This window comes from Mobula hypostoma, chromosome 2 (assembly GCF_963921235.1).
Source record: "Mobula hypostoma chromosome 2, sMobHyp1.1, whole genome shotgun sequence".
Lineage (NCBI taxonomy): Eukaryota > Metazoa > Chordata > Chondrichthyes > Myliobatiformes > Myliobatidae > Mobula > Mobula hypostoma.
In genome coordinates, this window is record NC_086098.1 from 24,203,696 (window position 1) to 24,225,437 (window position 21,742).

At 40.4% G+C, this 21,742-nt stretch overlaps 1 protein-coding gene across 1 annotated transcript; it reads left to right on the top strand.

The window, feature by feature from the left end:
* The first annotated feature begins 1,803 nt into the window (after positions 1–1,803).
* Positions 1,804–19,069, top strand: hint3 (histidine triad nucleotide binding protein 3). The gene is made up of 5 exons (XM_063034351.1): positions 1,804–2,257; positions 6,280–6,397; positions 13,784–13,853; positions 14,693–14,819; positions 18,464–19,069. Exons 1-5 carry the CDS (start codon positions 1,892–1,894, stop codon positions 18,518–18,520), a joined length of 738 nt encoding a protein of 245 aa, XP_062890421.1. The 5' UTR covers positions 1,804–1,891; the 3' UTR covers positions 18,521–19,069.
* The last annotated feature ends 2,673 nt before the right edge of the window (positions 19,070–21,742 follow it).

Here is a 21,742-nt window from a genome sequence, read left to right on the forward strand (position 1 = left end):
AAATGGAAAACGCGGGGGAGGAATTGCAGTGGATGATCAGTCGTAATCTATATGCTGCTCCTTGCTAAATGGCACCCTCCTACACTTTCCCGATTACCTGATACACCTCCATGAAACGTCAATCATTAACTTTGCATTCAAGTTAGCAAGACCAAAGAGCTGATTGTGGACTTCAGAAAGGGTGGGACAAAGGAACACAAACCAATACTCATAGAGAAACCAGAAATGGAGAGAGTGAGCAATTTCAAGTTCCTCAGTGTCAATATCTCTGAGGGCCTAATCTAGACGCAATATATTGATGCAGGTATAAAGAAGGCTATATTTCATTAGGAATTTGAGGAGATTGGGTTTGTCAACTAAAATACTTGAAAACCCTCAACAAATGTACCGTGGAGATTATTCTGACTGGCTGCATCACCCTCTGGTATTGAGGGTGGTTTGGGGGTTATTGCACAAAATCGAAGTAAATTGCAGACACTTATAAGATTACTTTGCTCCATATAATCCAAGATGTCTTCAAGGAGCGGTGCCTAAGAAAGGCGAGGTCCATCATTAAGGACCCCCTCCACCCAGGGCATGCCCTCTTCTCATTCTGTTACCATCAGGAAGGACGTATAGAAGCCTGAAGGCACCCACTCAGCGATTCAGGAACAGCTTCTTCCCAGCAGCCATCTGATTTCTAAATGGACATTCAACCAGTGAACACTACCTCACTACTTCCTGTTTTAACTTAACTATTTAATCGACATATAATAGAATACTTGCTGTAATTCCATTTTCCTTTATTTATTCATCAGGTATTTCATTGTACTGCAAGTTAACAAATTTCACAACATATGCCGTGATATTAAACCTGATTCTGATTCAATAAAATGCTGAAACTGCTCTTTTCTTACTCATTCTGTTTTTAAAAATCTATTTCTTCTTTCTTTCACAATGCAAATAAATACAAGTTGTTGCATTTATCTTTACCCTTCCAGTAAATCAAATTAGGTCAGAATTGGGAGACGTCCCCCAGCTGCATATGCTGTAGCTGTGGACTTTTTCTTTGACCTCGACAAAAATAATGAAAAGAAATCCCCTTAAGTAAGAATAGTATACACGCATCAGTTGCAAGAACAAGCGTCTGGTTTGTCCTTCATGACAAACAATCCAGACACTAATTGCTAAACGAGTTTGAAAATGTTGAGCATAGCAATGATATACGTCGCAGGAGTAGTTGCACTATTTGATTCAATCAGTAAATGAAAATTTTAAAAGCTGAAATGTCGGACATCAGAAACACGAAGATGCTGGAAATACTCAGCTCTTCGTCATAACTACACGGATACCTCATCCGTTCTGTTTCTGTATTCAGTCCATACGGTGTTTTTAAACCATTCGAGCTACTCCGTTTTTTCTTCATCATAACCCTCTGGGCTTTTCAACTTTATGAGCCTACCAGCCCAATCCTATCAATTGTCGTGAGCAACACACACAAAATGCTGAAGGAACGCAGCAGGCCAGCCCAAACTGTTGTGATTTGCTATAACTCATCTACTGATGATGTTGCATGAAATCATAGTGTTTTTACAATTTTTAAATCTGGCGTTCATTTTGTATAATTTTCCATTGCAAGGGAGATATCCTATTTCAGGTACATGGATAAGCAACGTTTTGTGCCAAAAGCGGGCGAATACAACTAGCTTAAATTGGGGATTTTGGTCAGCATGGACCAGTTGGGCAGAAGGGCATGTTTCTATGCTTATGACTCGATGACTTCAGAAATGTTAAAGCGCTGATGTACAATAAGTACGAATAAACACCGAAGGAAGGCCAGGAAGATCCAGTGATTGAGACAATTGAGTCTGAGCCGATCCAAGTTCTCGGGTGCGATTGATATGAATCGACGATGTCGGAGTGCGATTGCCGCTATCGATGCTCTCGGAGTGCAGCTGATCGCGTTGTCATGGCGGCGGTAGCGGCGGCTGTTGACACTCAGGTTTCGGCCTCGGGAGAGTCCCAGGCTCCCGATGTGGCCGGAAGGGAGTCCGTCAGCCCAACTCCAGCGCCCGCCTTGACACCCGTCGTGTCTCCGACCCCCGCACCATCCGGTACTCCGTTGCCAGGGACGGCCCCCGCCCCGGGAGATTCCGAGGATCCCGCCGCTTCCCCCGGTCGCACTTCGGCCCTGGCAGAGACTGGGAGCAGCTTCGATAAAAAATGCATCTTCTGTAAAATCGGGAGTAAAGAGCAGCCGGCGGACCTGGTGCATTGGGTGAGGCGGCGGAGCTGTCCTCGGGGTGAAGGGAGGTCGGACGGCTTCCTCCCTGTTCAGTTTCATCACTCGGGCTGGGGAGAGGAGGGTGGCATGGAGATGGGGAGAAAGGGTTGATAGTGGTGAGGTTGATAGTTGATGTACTTTATTATGGAACTTAACATCGTTAATAACCATTCTGATTATGTTCAAGTGCAGCACTCTCGAAATCAAAGTTAAACCGTTTTTTTAAAAAACCACTCGAGACCCCAATCTCACACTGAAATAGAGTGGAAAGAAATTTAGATAATGAGTTATTAACCAAACCAACCATAGCATATCTGATGTGCTGAAAGTTTTAACCAGCTAAATGTACTACTACAATTATGGTAAATTATGCAATCTGTATGAGGGAAATGAATGAAGATGAGTGGGACTGAAATAAATGTACATTACTTTGTATTACCAATTTGAAAATGTGACAAGAGATAATTAAAATAAAAACTGCCAAACTGGAAAAGACCCTATCGTAACTGCCTCCACCACCGTTGGCGGCAGCCCATTCCACACACCCACCACTCTCTGCGTGAAAAAAAATACCCCTGACATCTCCTCAGTACCTACTCCCCAGCACCTTAAACCTGTGTCCTCTTGTGGCAACCATTTCAGCCCTGGGAAAAAGCCTCTTGACTATCCACACGATCAATGCCTCTCAGCAAAATTGTAATGCAACATCCAATAAGAACATCAGATTTAAAATACTACTAATTTAACATAGCACAGTAGATATTTCAATGTGTTAATCAGTCGTTCCCAAAGTGGGTGACATCAAGCCCTGGTGGCAGTGGGAGTCTCTAAACAGGTGATAAAGATAAGGGGTGCTCAGTGGCAAGTGGAGCAGCTGAGGGATTACAGGCTTATTTTAAGAAATTTATTACATCTTATAAGCATTGGATCATCAGTGCCCCATAAATGATTACAATTGCAGTGTAATCACTGCTAATCCACTGTTCTCTTAGACTTTGTTCGAACTGCATTATAGTTACACTTCTGTATTTGGCATATCATGATAAATCTGGACTGAAGAAATTTGTGTTACTTCCAGACCCAGCCCATGCATTATTGCTGTTCACTACTGTAGTACAGTGTTAGTACGATTCCCATACTCTAATCATGCAATGACAGAGTTCCTGTGAATTAAGGTACGGTGTTGGATGGGGTGAAGTTCGGAATCTGCCCTTTTGAATAGTCTTGACAGCATTTCTCTAGCCTATGGCCCAACTGAGATATTGCTGCCCCACTTTATGTACTTTCAGGCAGAGAGTCTGTTTTTGCCTGAGATATGATGACATCATAACTTTCCCCTTTTTGATCGCACCACTTGAGGTTGGATTTAAACCAAAGCTGATTGACCATGGTTGTTAATCCATAGTGAAAATGGCAGAAGCGGACCAAACAAAAAAGTGTAGAGTACCTGAAATAATGGATTTATACCAGTACTAAGCAACCAATTACAGCTAACATGTCTGTTGTGTGATGATGTTTTTTTCAAGTGAAGATTTTTTTTTCAAATGAAGCAATGAAACCGTCCAGGTTCCTTTAACATTTGAAGAGAATACTTACTGTCATTACACATCTGGTGTTTAGGGCAGCAATGAAAGTTCTCAATCTCTGCCGGTGTTCAAGGCTTTCTTCATCACGTCAGAAGCTTCCTCTCGGTTTTCACTACGGTCAGTCACACAGGTCCAGAGTGGAGACAGAAATGCTGTCACACTCAGATGTAGAAGGATTCTTCATTGCTATTTCCATAACAATTTTGCTTTACTGGTCAAAGTTGTTAGCCCTGAGCTAAACCCCCAAACCTGGAGAACCGGTGGACCATTCTTAGTCTGGCCTCTACCTTTTGACCTGTTTTGGCATGTTTGACCCTACCAAGAGCCAAAGCATAAAGCTTTGATTCCACACAACATAGCTCTCTGGGTCATTGAGGCACACCAGTCTCCAAACGCAACAACAAGGCTGTGGTCTTCTTGGAGGATTTGAAGAGAATACACTCTCATAAATCAAACAAGAACCTGGTTTACCTTCAGTCATTTTGTAAAAACTTTCTGAAATGGAAAACACTTCAAAACATGTTTGCACGCACTTCACACCAAAACAGTGATGGTTTGCGTGCCTCATACATTTCATTGCTGTATCTGGAAAGCCCATACAATTGGAGAAGAACTGATTCTGCCAGCAGTAAGGGAGGTTCTGAGTATGGTTTAGCATAAGTCACCAGATCAAATAATTGAAGTGATTCGGCTCAGTGACAACTCTGTTCAAAGGCAAATAGATAAAATGTCTGAGAATGTAAAATACACATGGAGTATCATATTTAGGACACCAGAATTTGCTCTTGCAGGTGGATGAGACAACTTTGCCAGGCAATGAATCTTTGCTTCCTGGTTATATTCTCATCATACAAGGTGAAAGCATGGTCCAAGTTATTATTTTCAAGGGCACTTGAAACAGAAGTATTTTGGTTTGTTGAACAATTTTTCAAAGAAGGACATTCTGCTCACCATCATCATTACTTATGCAACATATAGGGCATTATCAATGAAAGGATGCCACCATGGGGTTATTACTTTCTTGAAAAAAGCTGTACCTAATGTTTACTGTTCACTGTGTAATTCACAGCATCTTGTCGCAAAAAGCGTAAGTGATCAGCTGTACAGATAATAAATGCTATTATCTTAGAGGTAACTAAAATCAAGTTCCATTCTCTCAATTGTCGACTATTTTGAGAGCTTTGTATTGCGAATGATGAACAGTTTGAACACTTCCTGTTGCATACAGAAGTCAGATGTTTCTCAAAAGAAAACTGCTTGAAAGATGTCAATGTACTTTTTGAAACTGATAAAATTATTTGAAGACTCAAATGCTTCATTCAGCAAACAACTTAAGAATATTAAGCATGACATTGCTTATCTGTTGCGATTATTTGCAAAGTTTACTGAAATCAATCTTCAATTGCAAGGAAACTATGTGAATCTTATCAAAGTCAAATCAGTCATCTTCACATTTCTGTCCAAGTTAACCCTATTTAAGTGCAACATCAGTCTTTGTGACCTTTTCCAATTTCTGAGCCTCTCTGAGTTGGAAGAGAAAGAAAGAATACAAGATGATCTTCAGGTATACTCTGCACACCTGGGTGAGCTGCATAAAGACATGACAGAGATTTCAGCATCTTCCCACTATCCAAATTCCAGATTGGTTAATAAATCCATTCCTAACACTGGTAATGAGGAATTAGCAGGAAGGATGGAGGAAGACTTGATCTCATTATGAAATGACTTGGCTAAAGCCAAGGTTCAAAAATCATTTCAAGACTTTTGGTTGCAGAAAGAAATCTCTGAACACTATATTGCACCTTGGAAAAAGGTCAAGATGTTCTCTATTACCTTTCCGACATATTTAGTGGAGCACAGTTTCATTGCAGTTGTCGACAACTTCTTTCAAAACAACAAAGCAGACTGCAAATTACTGAACACGGGGATCTGAGACTCCTGAGTGACGTTTAGCCTGTATGTCATTGCATCAAGCCCACCCATCTCAGTGAAATGTGATAAAGCAATAAAGTAATGAATAATTGGACTGCTAATGTATGCTCTAAAATTGTTGATGGAAATTGTTTTACTGTAGTTAAATAAAGAAATAATTTTATTTGTTGCTTTGTATAGATTTTGCAGTTATTTGTCACCGCTTTGAATTTGCAGTTCCTATTTTCTTTCACTATGCATCATAAATCAAAATTCTTTACAGTTTTAATGTAATTGCTGGAAAGAGAGAGAGGAGGCACTGGGGATGTAGTCTGGGAGCCAAAGAAGTTAAATGAAAGTGAATTTGGGAAATCAGATATTGTGATTAGAATTCTGCATTTACCAAGTTCCGGGTCTGCTTAGTATCACATATAACACAAAATATCTCCTAATAATTATATCCTTAAAATAACATGCTGAGGTGTGAATATTTAAACCATTGCATTTTATTTTGTTCAGGATGAACAGTTTGCTTGTTTTCGGGACATCCGACCTGGTGCACCCCATCATTATCTTGTAGTGCCAAGGAAACATGTTGGAAATTGCAAATCTCTGAAAAAGGAACACATACCAATAGGTGAGATTGTACTGACACAATTTTTTTAAAGAAATCAGAGGGACTTTTTTTTTGTTTTAAATCATGTTCCAACCCTTTACAGTATCCTTTATCTGTTGAAAAGTTCTTGTAAAAACTTTGCAAATGCATAATTAAAGTTTTCCAAAAAAAACTCTTTAACTTTTGACAGACCAATGACCCGGTTTAGATATAGAAACCTGGGTTAGGCAGCGTCTCAGGAGAAAGACATTTTTTTTAGTATTTCAGGTCAGTGATTTAGCAGATGGAATTCAATGCAGGGAAGTGTATGGTCATGCACTTTGGTAAAAGGAATAAAGGTGTAGACTATTTTCTAAATGGGGAGCAAGTTCAGAAAGAGAGGTGCCAAGGGATTTGGAAGTCCTAGTGCAGAACCCCTAAAGGTTAACTTGCAAGTTGAGTCAATGGTAAAGAAGACAAATGTAATGTTAGCATTAATTGCCAAAGGACTAAAACATAAAAGAAAGTTGTAATGGTAAGAGGCTTTTTAAGTCATTGGTCAGACTGCATTTGGAGTATATGACCACTTTTAGGCCCCGTATTTAAGAAAGGATGTGCTGGCAATGGAGAGGGTCCAGAGAAGGTTTACGAGAATGACCCTGGAAATGAAAGGGTTAACATATGAAGCTCTGTATTCACTGGAGCTTAGAAAAACGAGGGGAGATATAACTGAAACCAACCAGTATTGAAAGTCTAGATAGAGTAGACATGGAGAGGATATTTCCAATAGTGGGAGAGTCTGGGACCAGAGGGCACAGCCTCAGAATAGGACATATCTTTAGAACAAAGATGAGGGGAATTTCTTTAGCCTGAGGGTAGTGAATGTAGAATTTATTGCCATAGACAGCTGTGAGTATATTTAAAGCAGAGGTTGATATGTACCTAATTAGTAAGGGTGTTGAAGGTTACAGGAGATTGAAGGCAGGGAAAATAAATCAGCTATGATCGAATGATGGAGCAGACTGGATGGGCTGAACTGCCTAATTTTACTCCTTTGTCTTATGGTCTTATTTTTTGGCAGAACTGAATAAAGTTGGGGATGAAACAACATGCTTTTCACTGGCTCTGGATGGAACACTGGCATTTAACTGTTGAGATGACAGCATCCCAGATGTTTAGCCGTTGAAATGACAAAATATCTGTTATTTTCATGCGTGTTTTACAAATACAGACAGCCTGAAGTGATTGACAGCAGGTTACATTATATCTGAGGATACAATCCCTTAAACTGCAGACCCCTCTTGGATTCTGTGGCGGGTTAGTCGGTGCAGCATTTGAGACCTCCAAGTTTCATTTAGGATTGTAGCGATGTATTGTAAGGCAAGCTCCTTTTTGTTTTTAAATTATTTATGATTAAGTTAGCATTTTTCATTTTTAATGTTTTCATATAATTTCATTGTAGTGTGAAGATTATGATAGAACAAGAGGGGGAGGGGTAAGCAGTATTACAATGTCTTTTGGGTATCTTTTTTTAACTCAGAGAGTGGCAAGTCCATGATGTTAGTAATTATGGGGTCTTGCTGATAAGTGAAGGAGGAACTACAGAGAGATCTTGATCAGTTAGGGAGATGGGCAGAGGAATGGCAAATGGATTTCAACCTAGATAAATATGAGGTGATACAATTAAAGCAGGGAAGGATTCATACAAGGATTGGCAGGGCACTGGGACCTGGAGTGCAAGGGCACAGTTCACTGAAAGTGGTAACGTAAGTAGACAGGGTAGTAAAGGCGGTGTTTAGTGTGATAGCCTCCTTTGGTCAGGGCATCGAGGTTTGGAGTAAGGACATTATGTTGCATTTACACAAATCATTGGTGAGGCCACACTTGGAATACAGTGTACAGTTTAGGTCACCCTGTTATTAAGAAAAACATGGTCAAGCTGGAGGTTTGCGAAAATGCTGTCTAGACTAGAGGACCAGAGTTATAGGAAGAGGGTGGCTATGCTGGATCTTTATTCCTTGGAGTACAGGAGAATAAGGTATAACCACATCAAGGTTTATCATGAAAAGTATTGATTGGGTGAACAGTCATCATATTTTCCCCAGGGTTGGAGAGCCCAAAACTAGAGCGAACAGATAGAAAATAAGTGTGGAGAGGTTTAAAAGAGATTGAGCGGTAACTTCTTTATACAGAGGGTAGTGCGTAACTCGAATGAGCTGCCAAAGGAAGTGGCTGAGGCAGGGACAACTGCAAAATTTAAGAGATGTTTGGGTAGATACATGGAGGGGAGGGACTTGGAGAATTATGCAAGGCAGCTAGGACTAGCAGAGAGGATGCTGTGGTCAGCATGGACCATCTGGGCCAAAGGGTCTGTGCTGTATTACTCTGTACCCGGAATGCATCACCTAAGAGAGTGGTGCAAGCAGAGTTACTAAGAGCATTTAGGAAGTATTCTGATGAACAGTTGAAAGACCTAGGCAGAGAAAGCTGTGGGACAAGTGCTAGAAAATGGGATTGATATGGATTGGTGCCCATTGGTCAAGAGTGGATGTGCTAGGCTGAATGCTCTTTTCCATATTATATAATTATCGCTATTAATAGTTTTTGAATGCCTCATTGTGAGAAACACTTATGAACTAATAGAAAATCTTTTTGGCTCTAACAGTCAATAAAGTTGGAGCAAGAGGTTTCCTGACTCTTGAAATTCTTGGAGTTTTAGGAAAGGGGCTTTCTTATGCGTCATTGGCAGTTCTGCAGATTTAGATAGGCTGGAGGCTGCATTGATTAGTATGGTCATCAGGACTAGGTTAGTATTGTCATAGGGCATCCAGGGATGATGATTCTATGAGATGAAACTTGGCCAGCTGGATTCAGCTCAACGTGTTTTATAAAGGAGAGGAAGAGTGGAAGGAAGAAGGGTCGAGTACAAGAGGCAGTGATTGTGTGAAAGGTATGAATGAATAAATTACAAAAGTGTTAATGGAGTAAGATGAAAGAAGGTGCTAAAGAGATGATCTGAAGTTTTTCCTGTATATATCCACTGGACCATAAGACATAGGAGCAGAATTGTAGGCATTTTAGCTCATCAAGTCCACTCTGCCATAACTGATCCCAGGTTCCATTTGCCTCCATACTCCTGCCCTCTCATCATATCCCTTGATGTCTCAACCAATCAGGAAACTATCAACTTTTGCTTTGAATACACCCACGGACTTGGCCTCCACTGCAGTCTGTGGCAAAGCATTCCACAAATTCACCACTCTTTGACTTAAAAAAATCCTCCTTCTACTCTAAAGAAGCCCCTCAATTTTGAGGCTGTGCCCTCCAGTTCTGAACATCCTCCACATCCACCTTATCTAGTCCTTTTAACATTCGGTAGGTTTCAATGAGATCCCCATGCATTCTTCTAAATTCCAGTGAGTACAGACCCAAAGCTGCCAAACACTCCTTATATGTTAACTCTTTCATTCCCAAAATCATCCTCATGAACCTCTTCTGGACTCTCTCCAATGACAATACATCCTTTCTGAGATATGAGGCCCTAAACTGTTGACAATACTCCAAGTGCGGCCTGACTACTGTCTCATAAAGCTTCAGCATTATCTCCTTATTTTTATATTCGATTCCCCTTGAAATAAATGCCAACATTGCATTTTAGATTAGATTAGATTATGAGGACTCTCAGTTCTCATTTATTGTCAATTACAAATGCATGCATTAAGAAATGATACAATGTTCCTCCAGTATGATATCACAGAAACACAGGACAGACCAAGACTAAAACTGACAAAAACCACATAATTATAACATATAGTTACAACAGTGCAAAGCAATACCGTGACTTGATAAAGAGCAGACCATGGGCATGGTAAAAAAAAGTCTCAAAGTCCCGATAGCCTCATCATCTCACGCAGACGGTAGAAGGGAGAAACTCTCCCTGCCATGAACCTCCAGTGCCGCAAACTTGCCGATGCAGCACCTGGAAGTATCTGACCACAGCCGACTCTGAGTCCGTCTGAAAACTTCGAGTCTCCGACACCGAGCACCAAGCACCATCTCTGCCGAGCGCTTCGACTCTGCCCCGGCCGCTGAGCAACGAGCAAAGCCAAGGACTCGGGGCCTTCCCCTCTGGAGATTCTGGATCACACAGTAGCCGTGGCAGTGAAACAGGCATTCCAGAAGTTTCACCAGATGTTCCTCCGTGCTCTCACATCTGTCTCCATCAAATCAGGATTGTGCACGACACCCTACTTGACAAATAACAGATAACATCACTAGAGTAGCCGCTGCGCGCTGCGTCGTGCCGCCATCTTCTCCTTCATTTGTCTTCTTTACCACAGACTCAACCTGTGAATTAGCCTGGGAGCCTTGCACTAGGACTCCGAAGTCCTGTTGCACCTTTGATGTTTGTATTTTCTCCCCATTTAGATAATAGTCTGCACTATTGTTCCCTTTACCAAAATGCATTATCATACATTTTCCAACACTGTATTTCATCTGCCACTTTTCTGTCCATTCTTCCAACTTATCTATGTCCTGCTGCAATCGCATTGCTTCCTCAGCACTACCTACTCCTCCACCCATTTTCGTATCATCCGCAAACTTTGTAACAGAGCCATCAATTCCACTACCTAAATCATTGACAAACTATGTGGAAAGCAGTGGCCCCAATACTGACCCCTGAGGAACACTACTTGTCACTGGCAGCCAACCAGAAGAGGCCCCCTTTATTCCCATTTGCTGCCTCCTGCCTGTCAACCTGTCGGATTTGTCAGGCAAGATTTCTCTTTACAGAAACCATGCTGACTTTGACTTATTTTATCATTAGTCTCGAGGTACCCTTAATAATGGATTCCAACACTTTCCCAACCACTGAGGTTAGGCCAACCGGCCTATAATTTACTCTGTTTTGCTTTTTCCCTTCTTAAAGAGTGGAGTGATATTTGCAATTTTCCAGTCCTCCAGGATCAGGCCAGAATCATGTGATTCTTGAAAGGTCATGACCAATGCATCTATTATCTCTTCAGCAACCTCTTTCAGGACTCTGAGATGTAGTCTATCTGGTTCAGGTGACTTATCCACCTTAAGACCTTTCAGTTTGACTAGTATTGCAAACTGCCTAGACTTGCTGAGTATTCTTGCAGTTCCTGTTTGTATTTCTGACTTCCAATATTTACAGGATTGATTTTAACCATTCATTGATTGATTACCAATGTTTTTGCTTACCACAAGTTTCTTTAGATACATAAAAGTGTAAAAGAGAAGCAAGAGTGGATAGCGGACTACTGGAATACAATGCTGAAGAGGTAGTAATGGGGTGCAAGGAAATGGCAGATGAACTGAACAAGCATTTTGCATCAGTCTTCACTGTGGAAGACACTAGCAGCATGGTGGAAGTTCCAGGTGTCAGGGATCATGAAGTATGTGAAGTTACCACTACTAGAGAGAAAACTCTTGAGAAACTGAAAGGTCTGAAGGTAGATGGTGTACACCGCAGGGTTCTGAAAGAGGTGGCTGGAGTGATTACGGATCTTTCAAGTATCACTAGATTCTGGAATGGTTCCACAAGACTGGAAAATTGTAAATGTCATTGCACTCTTCAAGAAGGGAGAGAGGCAAAAGAAAGGAGAGGAAATCATAGGTCAATTAGTTTGACCTCAGTGGTTGGGAAGATGTTGGAGTCAATTGTTAAGGATGTGGTTTCTGAGTACCCGGAGGCATATGATAAAATAGGCCGCAGTCAGCATGGTTTTCTCAAGGGAAAATCTTGCCTGGCAAATCTGTTGGAATTCTTTGAAGAAATAACAAGCAGGAGCGACAAAGGAAAATCAGTTGATGTTGCATACTTGGATTTTCAGAAGGCTTTTGACAAGGTGCCACATATGAGGCTGCTTAACAAGATAAGAGCCCCTGGTATTACAGGAAAGATTCTAGCATGGATAAAGCAGTGGCTGAATGGCAGGAAAAAAGAGTGGGAATAAAGGAAGTGCTTTCTGGTTAGTGGCCGATGACTAGTGGTGTTCCACAGGGGTCTGTGTTGGAATGATTCTTTTTACATTATATGTCAATGATTTGGACAATGGAATTGATGGCTTTGCTGCAAAGTTTACAGATGATATGAAAATAGGTGGGGGGCAGGTAATTTTGAGGAAGTAGAGAAGCTACAGAAGGACTTACAAAGATTAGGAGAACGGGCAGAGAAGGGGCAGATGGAATATAGTGTCGTGATTTGTCTGGTCATGCACTTTGGTAGAAGAAATGAAAGCGTTGACTTGTCTAAATGGAGAGAAAATACAAAAAAACTGAGGCGCAAGGGGAGTTGGGAGACCTTGTGCAGGATTCCCTAAAAGTTAATTTGCAGGTTGATACTGTTGTGGGGAAAGCAAATGTGATGTTAGCATTCATTTCAAGAGGACTAGAATATAAAGCACTGATGACGCCTCACTTGGAGCATTGTGAGTAGTTTTGGGCCCCTTATCTTAGGAAAGCATGTGCTGAAACTGGAGAAGTTCAAAGAAGGTTCATGAAAATGATTCCAGGATTGAAAGGCTTGCCATACAAAGAGCATTTGATCGCTCTGGGTCTTTATTCACAAGAATTCAGAAGAATGAGGGGTGACCTTATTGAAATCTATCAAATGGTGAAAGGCCTTGATAGAGTGGGTGTGGAGAGGATGTTTCCTAAGGTGGGAGAGTTAAGACCAGAGGACATAGCCTCAGAATAGAGGGGTGTCCTTTTAGAATGGAGATGAGGAGGAATTTTTTTTAGAGGGAGAGTGGTGAATCTGGCAGCAGTGGACGCCAAGTCTTAACGTATATTTAAGGCAGAGGTTGATAGATTCTTGATTGGTCAGGGCATGAAGGGATAAGGAGAAAGCAGGAGTTTGGGGTTAAGAGGGAAAATGGATCAGCCATGATGAAATGGCGGAGAAGACTCGATGGCCCAAATGGCCTAATTCTGCTTGTATATCTTACAGTCTTATGGTTTTTCTGTTTACCACTAGGATTACTCAATACCAGCATTGGTAACTATGTTGCATGTTTACCAACCACAACAAAACTATAAATGGAAATATTTGACAGATCAAGCAGCATATCTTTGCAACTTAACCAACTCATTTATCACTTTCTCAGTCCTAGTGAAGAGTCCACAACCTGAAATGTTAACTGTTATTGTTTGCACTGATGTTGTCTGATCTGCTGAGCTTTTTCTGCACACCACATGTATGCCACTTTTACTAGTTAGATATAGTAGAAAGCCCATGTATCACCATTACAATGCAGTGATAGCTGGCAGGTAAAATGAGAGAAGTCGGTGATTGTAAAACTACAAATTTAGATGGCTTTAAATTACCTGTGTCCATTTTATAAGTTTATTTTGATTTGTTGGAGAATTTTTTATGTTGTAAAATTCTGCTTTGATAAACAGTTGAAGCGCTGGTGACTATTGGGAAAAATGTACTCCTTCAAAATGGCATAGACGATCTGTCGGATGTGAGGTATGTACACTATTGTAGAAATTGACTGCTTGTATGCCAATAATTTTATTCCAAAGAAATTATGGTTAGGATGTATGTTAGTTTTGATAAGCAATGAACTTTATAGCAGTTGTCAAGAAAGGCATGAATAGCATTTAGACTAATTAAAATGACAAATTACTATGCAACATTAAATGAATCATGATTTTATGAAATTTATTGGTGGTTCATCTTTTAAAATGGTTCATTATTTTGTATTGTTGCAAAATAAATTAGAATGCTTGAAGTTAAATTTAATCTAACATTGCATTGTTGAGGGAAGGTGACATACAATGGCTGTGTAGGTTACTTTGTGAATATGCATTTGTGGCTGGTGTTTTTCCAGTTTGTGGTAATGTAACAGATTCCCTCTGTCAACATCTAGTCAGAGCTGCCCTCAATGTCGAAACATGGAGAGTTAGAAAATTTAAGATAGCCTGATGCTACATTACTTTTGTGCATGCAGGGTCTCGGCCTGAAACGTCGACTGTACCTCTTCCTAGAGATGCTGCCTGGCCTGCTGCGTTCACCAGCAACTTTGCTGTGTGTTGCTTGAATTTCCAGCATCTGCAGAATTCCTGTTGTTTACTTTTGTGCATCTTCAATGTTGCTGTAAATATTTAGGCACATTTTCTCCAACTTGGATTGAATTATTTTTATCCACTGCTGTACTTTGAAAACATTAAATTAAAAATAAACATTAGTTAAATTTAATATTTAGGTTTCATCTGACATAATTAATTTTTTATTGAAGCTTTATTGCTGAGATTTTTGTGAAACTTATGTTGAGTATAGTTACTTAATTCTGGGTTTTTTTGCAGGCTTGGTTTTCACTGGCCACCATTTTGCTCAGTAGCTCATCTACACTTGCATGTACTAGCTCCAGCTAGTCAGATGGGATTTATGTCAAGAATGATGTACAGAGCAAATTCTTACTGGTTTATCACAGTGAGTATTTTGTTTTCATTTGATGAATAATAATGTTGTAAGTGAAAATGCAAATCATTTCTCTCTGGGTTGTTTACTAACATAGTTAGTAACATAACTGCTAGTCTGGTTATAACATGGTAGCATAACTGCTCGTCTGGTTACTAACATGGTTAGTAACATAGGTAATCCTTGGTTGTTATAAGAAAGATCGACACACAAAGATTCATTTTAACACTCCTGGGATTGGAAGATAAATTGGACAGGCTCTGTTCCCTCTTGCTATTGAACTCATGCCGAATGTATACTTTGAGTCTGCTATAGTTGTTCAGTTCTAAAGTTAGTTTTAATTAATTGACTACATTGATCCAAAGTTTTGTGTTACAGTACATGAAAGGTATATGTCATGGGTTTAAATTATTTGAAGATTTTGTTTTACGTTGAAGATTGCTTGGGATTGTCCCTGTTTAGCAGGCCATTCAATTCAATAATTCGTAAGCATCTGAAAATAATCACAGCACCTTGATTATCAGAGCCTATCCTACCAGATCTTTTTTGAACAAGCTGCCCAATTTACTCCTAAACACCCAGTGTTTATCCCAAGATTTTGCACTTCTCTTCGGGTTCCAAATGTCCAGTATTTGGATTGCTGTATTAGAATATTTTAACTAAATCATTCCATGTAGTGTGGATACTTAAGCACTTCAAGATACATGTTTATTTATCATGTAAAGATCGAACCATACTACAGTGAAATGTGCCATTTGCATTAACATGGGTATGCTGGGGGCAGTAAGTGTCGCCACACATTTGGGTGCCAACATAGCATGCCCAGCAGAATGACAAAACAGAACACAACAAACAACAAAGAAAAACAAGCCCTGTTCTTCCCTCCCATGCACGCGCACACACACAGCCCTTAACCCCAACACCCCAAGACAGGCTGTCTTCTTTGACCTCCACCCTCGATCAGACTCACACACACATACATTGGGCCTTCAATAACCCCAGAGCACTCATGGACCCGGGGTTCTGGCCGATGGGCCTCTATTTCTGCACTACTGATTTGGCCCTCCTCATCAACCATAGGACTCGAACTCTGGCCTCCCTGATGACAGGACCCTGAACATTAGGCCTCGAACTCTGGTTTCACCGATTCACAATCCTAGTGGATCATCGGACCTCATTGCTCCTGCTTGCACAGAACTCCAACTCAGGAACCCCAACTCCTGAACCCACTGGCAACTTGCCACCACCTTTCATCCACGCTAGTCTGCCAGTCTGACATATGCCTGAACATCCCAAATGTCCCGCATTGCATGACCGTCCTTCAAAGATTCAGAAGTACTTTTATTACCAATGTATACATTATACAACCTTGAGTTTCATCTCCGAACAGGCAGCCACAAAACAAAGAAACCCAAAACAACCCATATATTAAAAAGAGACTGTTGAACACCCAATGTGCTGTGAAAAAACAAACTTGCAATCAAATAGCGTTCTGAACTAAAGTCCACAGGAGTCCCATAGTTCGGCGCAGAGCCGAGCAAACCTCACGGAGCAGCAACCTAAAACTTGCCTCGGGCCCCGTCACCCTGACCTTTTCAATCTGGTTCAGTGCCGAAATCCTTGTCCAAACATCAGGTTCAATTATCTTGATATGCCGTGGGGCCAGGACCCCGCCGCTTTGAGTTGGCCTGTAACCGACACTTCTGATCTGCCATGGCGCTTAAATCTCTGTACAAACATCAGGTTCAGTCACCTCGATACGCTCTGGGGCCAGGACCCCACCACTTCGATTCAGTCCTATGCTTAAATCACCACACAAACATCGAGTTCAGTCGAATCTGAATGCTCTGGTGCTTAGACCCTATCACCTCGATTCGGCTTGTACCCGACCTTTCTGATTCATCACGGCAATAAAGTCTCCATCCAAACATCAAGTTCAGTTGAGTGGGTATGCTCTGGTGCCAGAACTTTACTGTCTCGATTTGGCCTTTGGAATGTCGTTTAAAATGATTGAACTTCGGGTCCTCCTCGCTCTGCCCAATGAAGCAGTGGAGGCTACCTCGGTAAATATATTCAAGACAAGGTTGGATAGATTTTTGCGTAGTAGGGGAAATTAAGGGTTATGGGGAAAAGACAGGTAGGTGGAAATGAGTCTATGTTCAGGTTAACCGTGACCTTACTGAATGGCAGAGCAGGCTTGACGGGCCAGATGGCCGACTCCTGCTCCTATTTTCTTATGTTCTTGGTGATAGGCCTGCTGCTTCAGCTGGCCTCTGTTCTGCCACATAGAATTGCCTTCAAGCTCAAAGGGAAGTTGTAGACTATTACTTGCAATGATCATTTGCCAGAATAAGTGTGATGAACAAAATATTTAGTTTTTCCTGTCGCCAGCCAGAAGTCGCTGAAGTTTATGAGCGCCATCTTAAACTAGAATCTTCGTACACAGAATGAAGACTCATGACTCCAATCAGGCCTCTCAATTCCCCCATATCCGTCCCTAAATCTTCACCTGACCCCTAACTCCCTAACCCCCAAAACACTAAAAAACTGCTAAAACTGAGCCATGACTTGAAGAGAATGTAGCTCAGCACCATCTTGAACATTGTTCGTTAGTGTACAGTGGATCCAGGCAAGTTAACAGGAAAATAATTTACCCAGGTCTATCCAGATAAAGAACTGCTTTTCTTTAGTGTACAAACTGTTGATGAGAGCTAATGAGTTTTCTTCACTCAGAAGGCAACATTGTTATTAACCATTTAGCATTTAGGTTGATGTACCTGTATTAAAATTATTAAACTCTACTGGATTCTTTTTTATGGAAGTATTTGATTTAATCTGGTGTGATTCAATGTTAACTAAATGCCCATCAAGTGGAACCTTTGTTCATATCTAGGAATGCCAGACTTTGCACATCTCTGTCCCTGCAAAGAGAATTTATGGAAATCATCTTAAGTCCCAATATTTTAGAGAAACTAAAGTTTTAGAATCAGAATTATTTTTCAGCAGAGGTGCAAAAAATACTATAAATTACAAAATGAATAAATAGTGCAATTAAGTATTTATAAAATAATTTATATTGTCCTTTGAAAGGAAGTTTTGGACTGGATCAAAATAATCTTCCCATGTAATATGTCCAAGAGTTTTATTTTAAGAAATGTTTCTCTACTTCCCTCTTAAAATGATTGGCCCCTTACATCTATTTATTTGAACTGTCATATCCATTTGTACAAAGTACCGTCAGTCCGTGCACCCTCCTAGTAAGGTTTAGCTGTTGGGCCACAGTGAACCATTTATCTGGCTTTAGGGCTTGTTTTGTAAATTTGGTTTGTATTTCCTAGTGTTCAGAATTTCAGAAATGATCAGATTGAGGTTTTGATTAAACCTGGATAAATAGATGTGAGGAATGGATCAGCCAAGGATAAATTGTCCAACGATCTATTGTCAGTTTAACTTATCCTTGGCTGATCATTATCTCAGCTCTATTTAAGCAAATTCAATCAAGACTTCAATTAGATAAATAGTGCTAAGGTATTGATTAACCACAGTCTAAATGAAAGAACCTGGCTGAATAGCTAGTTCTGTTTCTATTACTGCTCACTTCTAGGGATTGCTAACAAATATTAAAGTCTCACCACAATGTTTTTCTCCTCTCTAAGGATGAACAGTTGCTTGAAAAGCTTAAGACTCTCCCAGGTGATTCCAGTGGAAGCTAATCAATTGAAGACCAGGGTGTAGATCCAGAAGTTCTTTCTATTTCAAGACTATAATTGTTCGTTAACCTGATCCAACTTTTGGTTTAATCAAATAGCATTAGGAGGTGATAATTCTATCTGAAAAATGTCATTTAATATGTTCCTGAATACTTGATGTTTTAATACACTATGAATTATATGAATGGCTTCAAATCCATTTAACTCAATCCAAAGTTGAATGCATAGAAGTTCATAAATAGTTAACTAAATCTGACAGCATGCAATTGGTTGTAACCCAAAATGGAAAGACTGAAGAACTTTAATTACATATACAAATGTTCTTACACAACTTATCTTACATTTTGTTTAACATTTAATTGCACTGGCATCAATACAACTTTTGTTGTAAATGTTTCAATGTGCATCAAGTATTTAATTTGAATCTGTATATATAGAATGGAAGTCTCTCCAGACTTTAAGTTAATTTTGACAATTGTATTCCTGGTTGAACAGTTCAACTTATAAAATTGCACAGGCACAGAACAATCTTTCTCTGCTTGTAATTTATAAACAATGCAAGTTAAAATTGAATGTCCAATGTGTCATTGAGTTAAGGATTGTTTATGACTTATTGAATTAATTTATATATGAAAATATACAAATATAATGAATCAAATTATGACAGCTGGTGATGCTTTCCAGCATGCATAGCCACAAAACATTTGTATTATAAGGAAATGCAATCCATTCTAAATGCACTCTAAAAAAAGGTTAAAATCTGTTTCTCAACTGATTGGAAAAAACACTTGGAAAGCTGTTAAGTTGATGGAGAAGGGAAGGGTGAAACTACTTTGACCTCCCCAGTCTGCTAATCACTCTCCTCATCCGTATCCTCCCATCAGCTGCCAGCTCTTGCCTCAGCTCTTCCCCTAGTCTTTTTATAGGCTACATCTCTAGCTTTCAGTCCAAATGAACCGGAAACAGCAATTGTCCGTTTCTCTCTACAGATGCTGATTTGCACTGACGTCAATCCTCAGTTTTATTTTGCTCTAGGTTTACTTACTGTTAATTAATATTAGAGCAGTAGATATAGTGGATGTGGATTTCAGTAAGGCATTTGATAAGGTTCCCCATGTGAGGTTCCTTCAGGAAGTAAGGAGGCATGGGATAAAAGGAGACCTTGCTTTGTGGATCCAGAATTGGCTTGACCACAGAAGACAAAGGGTTGTTGTGGATAGTTCATATTCTGCTTGGAGGACAGTGACCAGTGCTGTTCCACAGGGATCTGTTCTGGGACCCCTCCTCTTTATGATTTTTATAAATGACCTGGATGAGGAAGTAGAAGGATGGGTTAGTAAGTTTGCTAATGATACTGAAGTTGGGGGTGTTGTGGATAGTCTGGAGTGTTGTCAGAGGTTACAGCATGACATCGATAGGATGCAGAACTGGACTGAGAAGTGGCAGATGGACTTCGACCCAGATGAGTGTGAAGTGGTTCATTTTGGTAGGTAAAATTTGAAAACAGAATATAATATTAATGGTAAGACTCAGCAGGGTGGAGGATCTGTGATATGTTGGATCCATGTCCACAGGACACTTAAAGTTGCTGTGGAGGTTGACAGTGTTGTTAAGAAGGCGTATGGTGTGTTGGCATTCATCAACCGTGGGAATGAGTTCAAGAGCCATGAGGTAATGTTACAGCTATACAAGACCTTAGTTAGATCCCATTTGGAGTACTGTGCTAAGTTCTGAGGGTGCAGAGGAGATTTACAAGGATGTTCCCTGGATTGGAGAGCATGCCTTATGAGAATAGATTGAGTGAACTTGGCCCTTTCTCCTTGGAGCGACGAAGGATGAGGGGTGACCTGCTAGAGGTGTATAAAATGATGAGAGACAATAATTGTGTGGATAGCCTGAGGCTTTTTCCCAGGGTTGAAATGGCTAAACACGAGGGAGCATAGTTTTAAGGTGCTTGGAAGTAGGTACAAGGGGGATGTCAGGGGTACGTTTTCACACAGAGAGTGGTTGTGTGGAATGCACTGCCAGCGAAGGTGGTAGAGGTGGATACAATAAGGTCTTTTAAGAGACTCTTAGATTGATACATGGAGCTTAGTACAATAGAGGGCTATGCGGTAGGAAAATTCTAGGCAGCTTCTAGAGTAGGTTACATGGTCGGCACAACATTGTGGGCCAAAGGGCCTGTAATGTGATGTAGATTTTCTATATGTTCTACATTCTATTTACTTAATTCTATCTATCACAATTACATGCAATTAGGCATAGGCTGATAAGTGACAAGTAACATTTGGTCAGGTTGCTACAGATTGCCAAGCAACCTTCACTATCTTGGATCTTCTGTGATATTATCTTCAGTAGTCTACAATATGTGGGGACAGTCTTCTAAGGAACCATGGTAACTAGGCTACAAATCAGAATCAGGCTTAATTTCATTGGCATATGTCGTAAAATTTGTTAACTTAGTAGCGGCAGCACAATGCATTACATGATCAATATAGAAAAAGAATTACAGTAAGTATTAAATAGTTAAATTAGAAATAGTGTAAAAACAGAAATAATTTTTTAAAATTGAGGTAGCCGTTCATCAGTCCAATGTCAATTTAGAAATTGGATAGCAGAGGGGAAGAAGCTGTTCCTGAATTGTTTCTATATGTCCTTTCTAACAGTAACAATGAGAACAGGACATGTCCTGGGTGATGGGGGTTCTTAATAATGGACTCCGCCTTTCTGAGGCACCACTCCTTGAAGATGTTTTGGATACTATGGAGGCTAGTACCCATAATGGAACTGACTCATTTTACAATTTTCTGTAGTTTCTATCAATCCTGTGCATTGTCCCACCTCCCATACTGGATAGTGATGTAGACAGTCAGAATGCTCTCCACGGGACAGCTGTATTAGTTTGAGTGTTTTAGGTGACAAATGAGATCTCCGCAAACTCCTAATGAAATATAGCCACTGTCTTGACTTTTTTACAGTTGCATCAATATGTTGGGACCAGGTTAGACCCTCCGAGATATTGCCACACAGGAACTTGAAATTGCTCACTCTCTCCAATCCTGATCCCTCGATGAGAATTGGTTCTTGTTCCCGTCTTACCCTTTCTGAGTCCACAATCAGTTCCTTGGTCTTACTGATGTTCAGTGCAAGGTTGTTGCTGCGTCACCGCTCGATTAATTGGTATATCTTGCCCCTTTACGCCCTCTTGTCTCCATTTGAGATTCT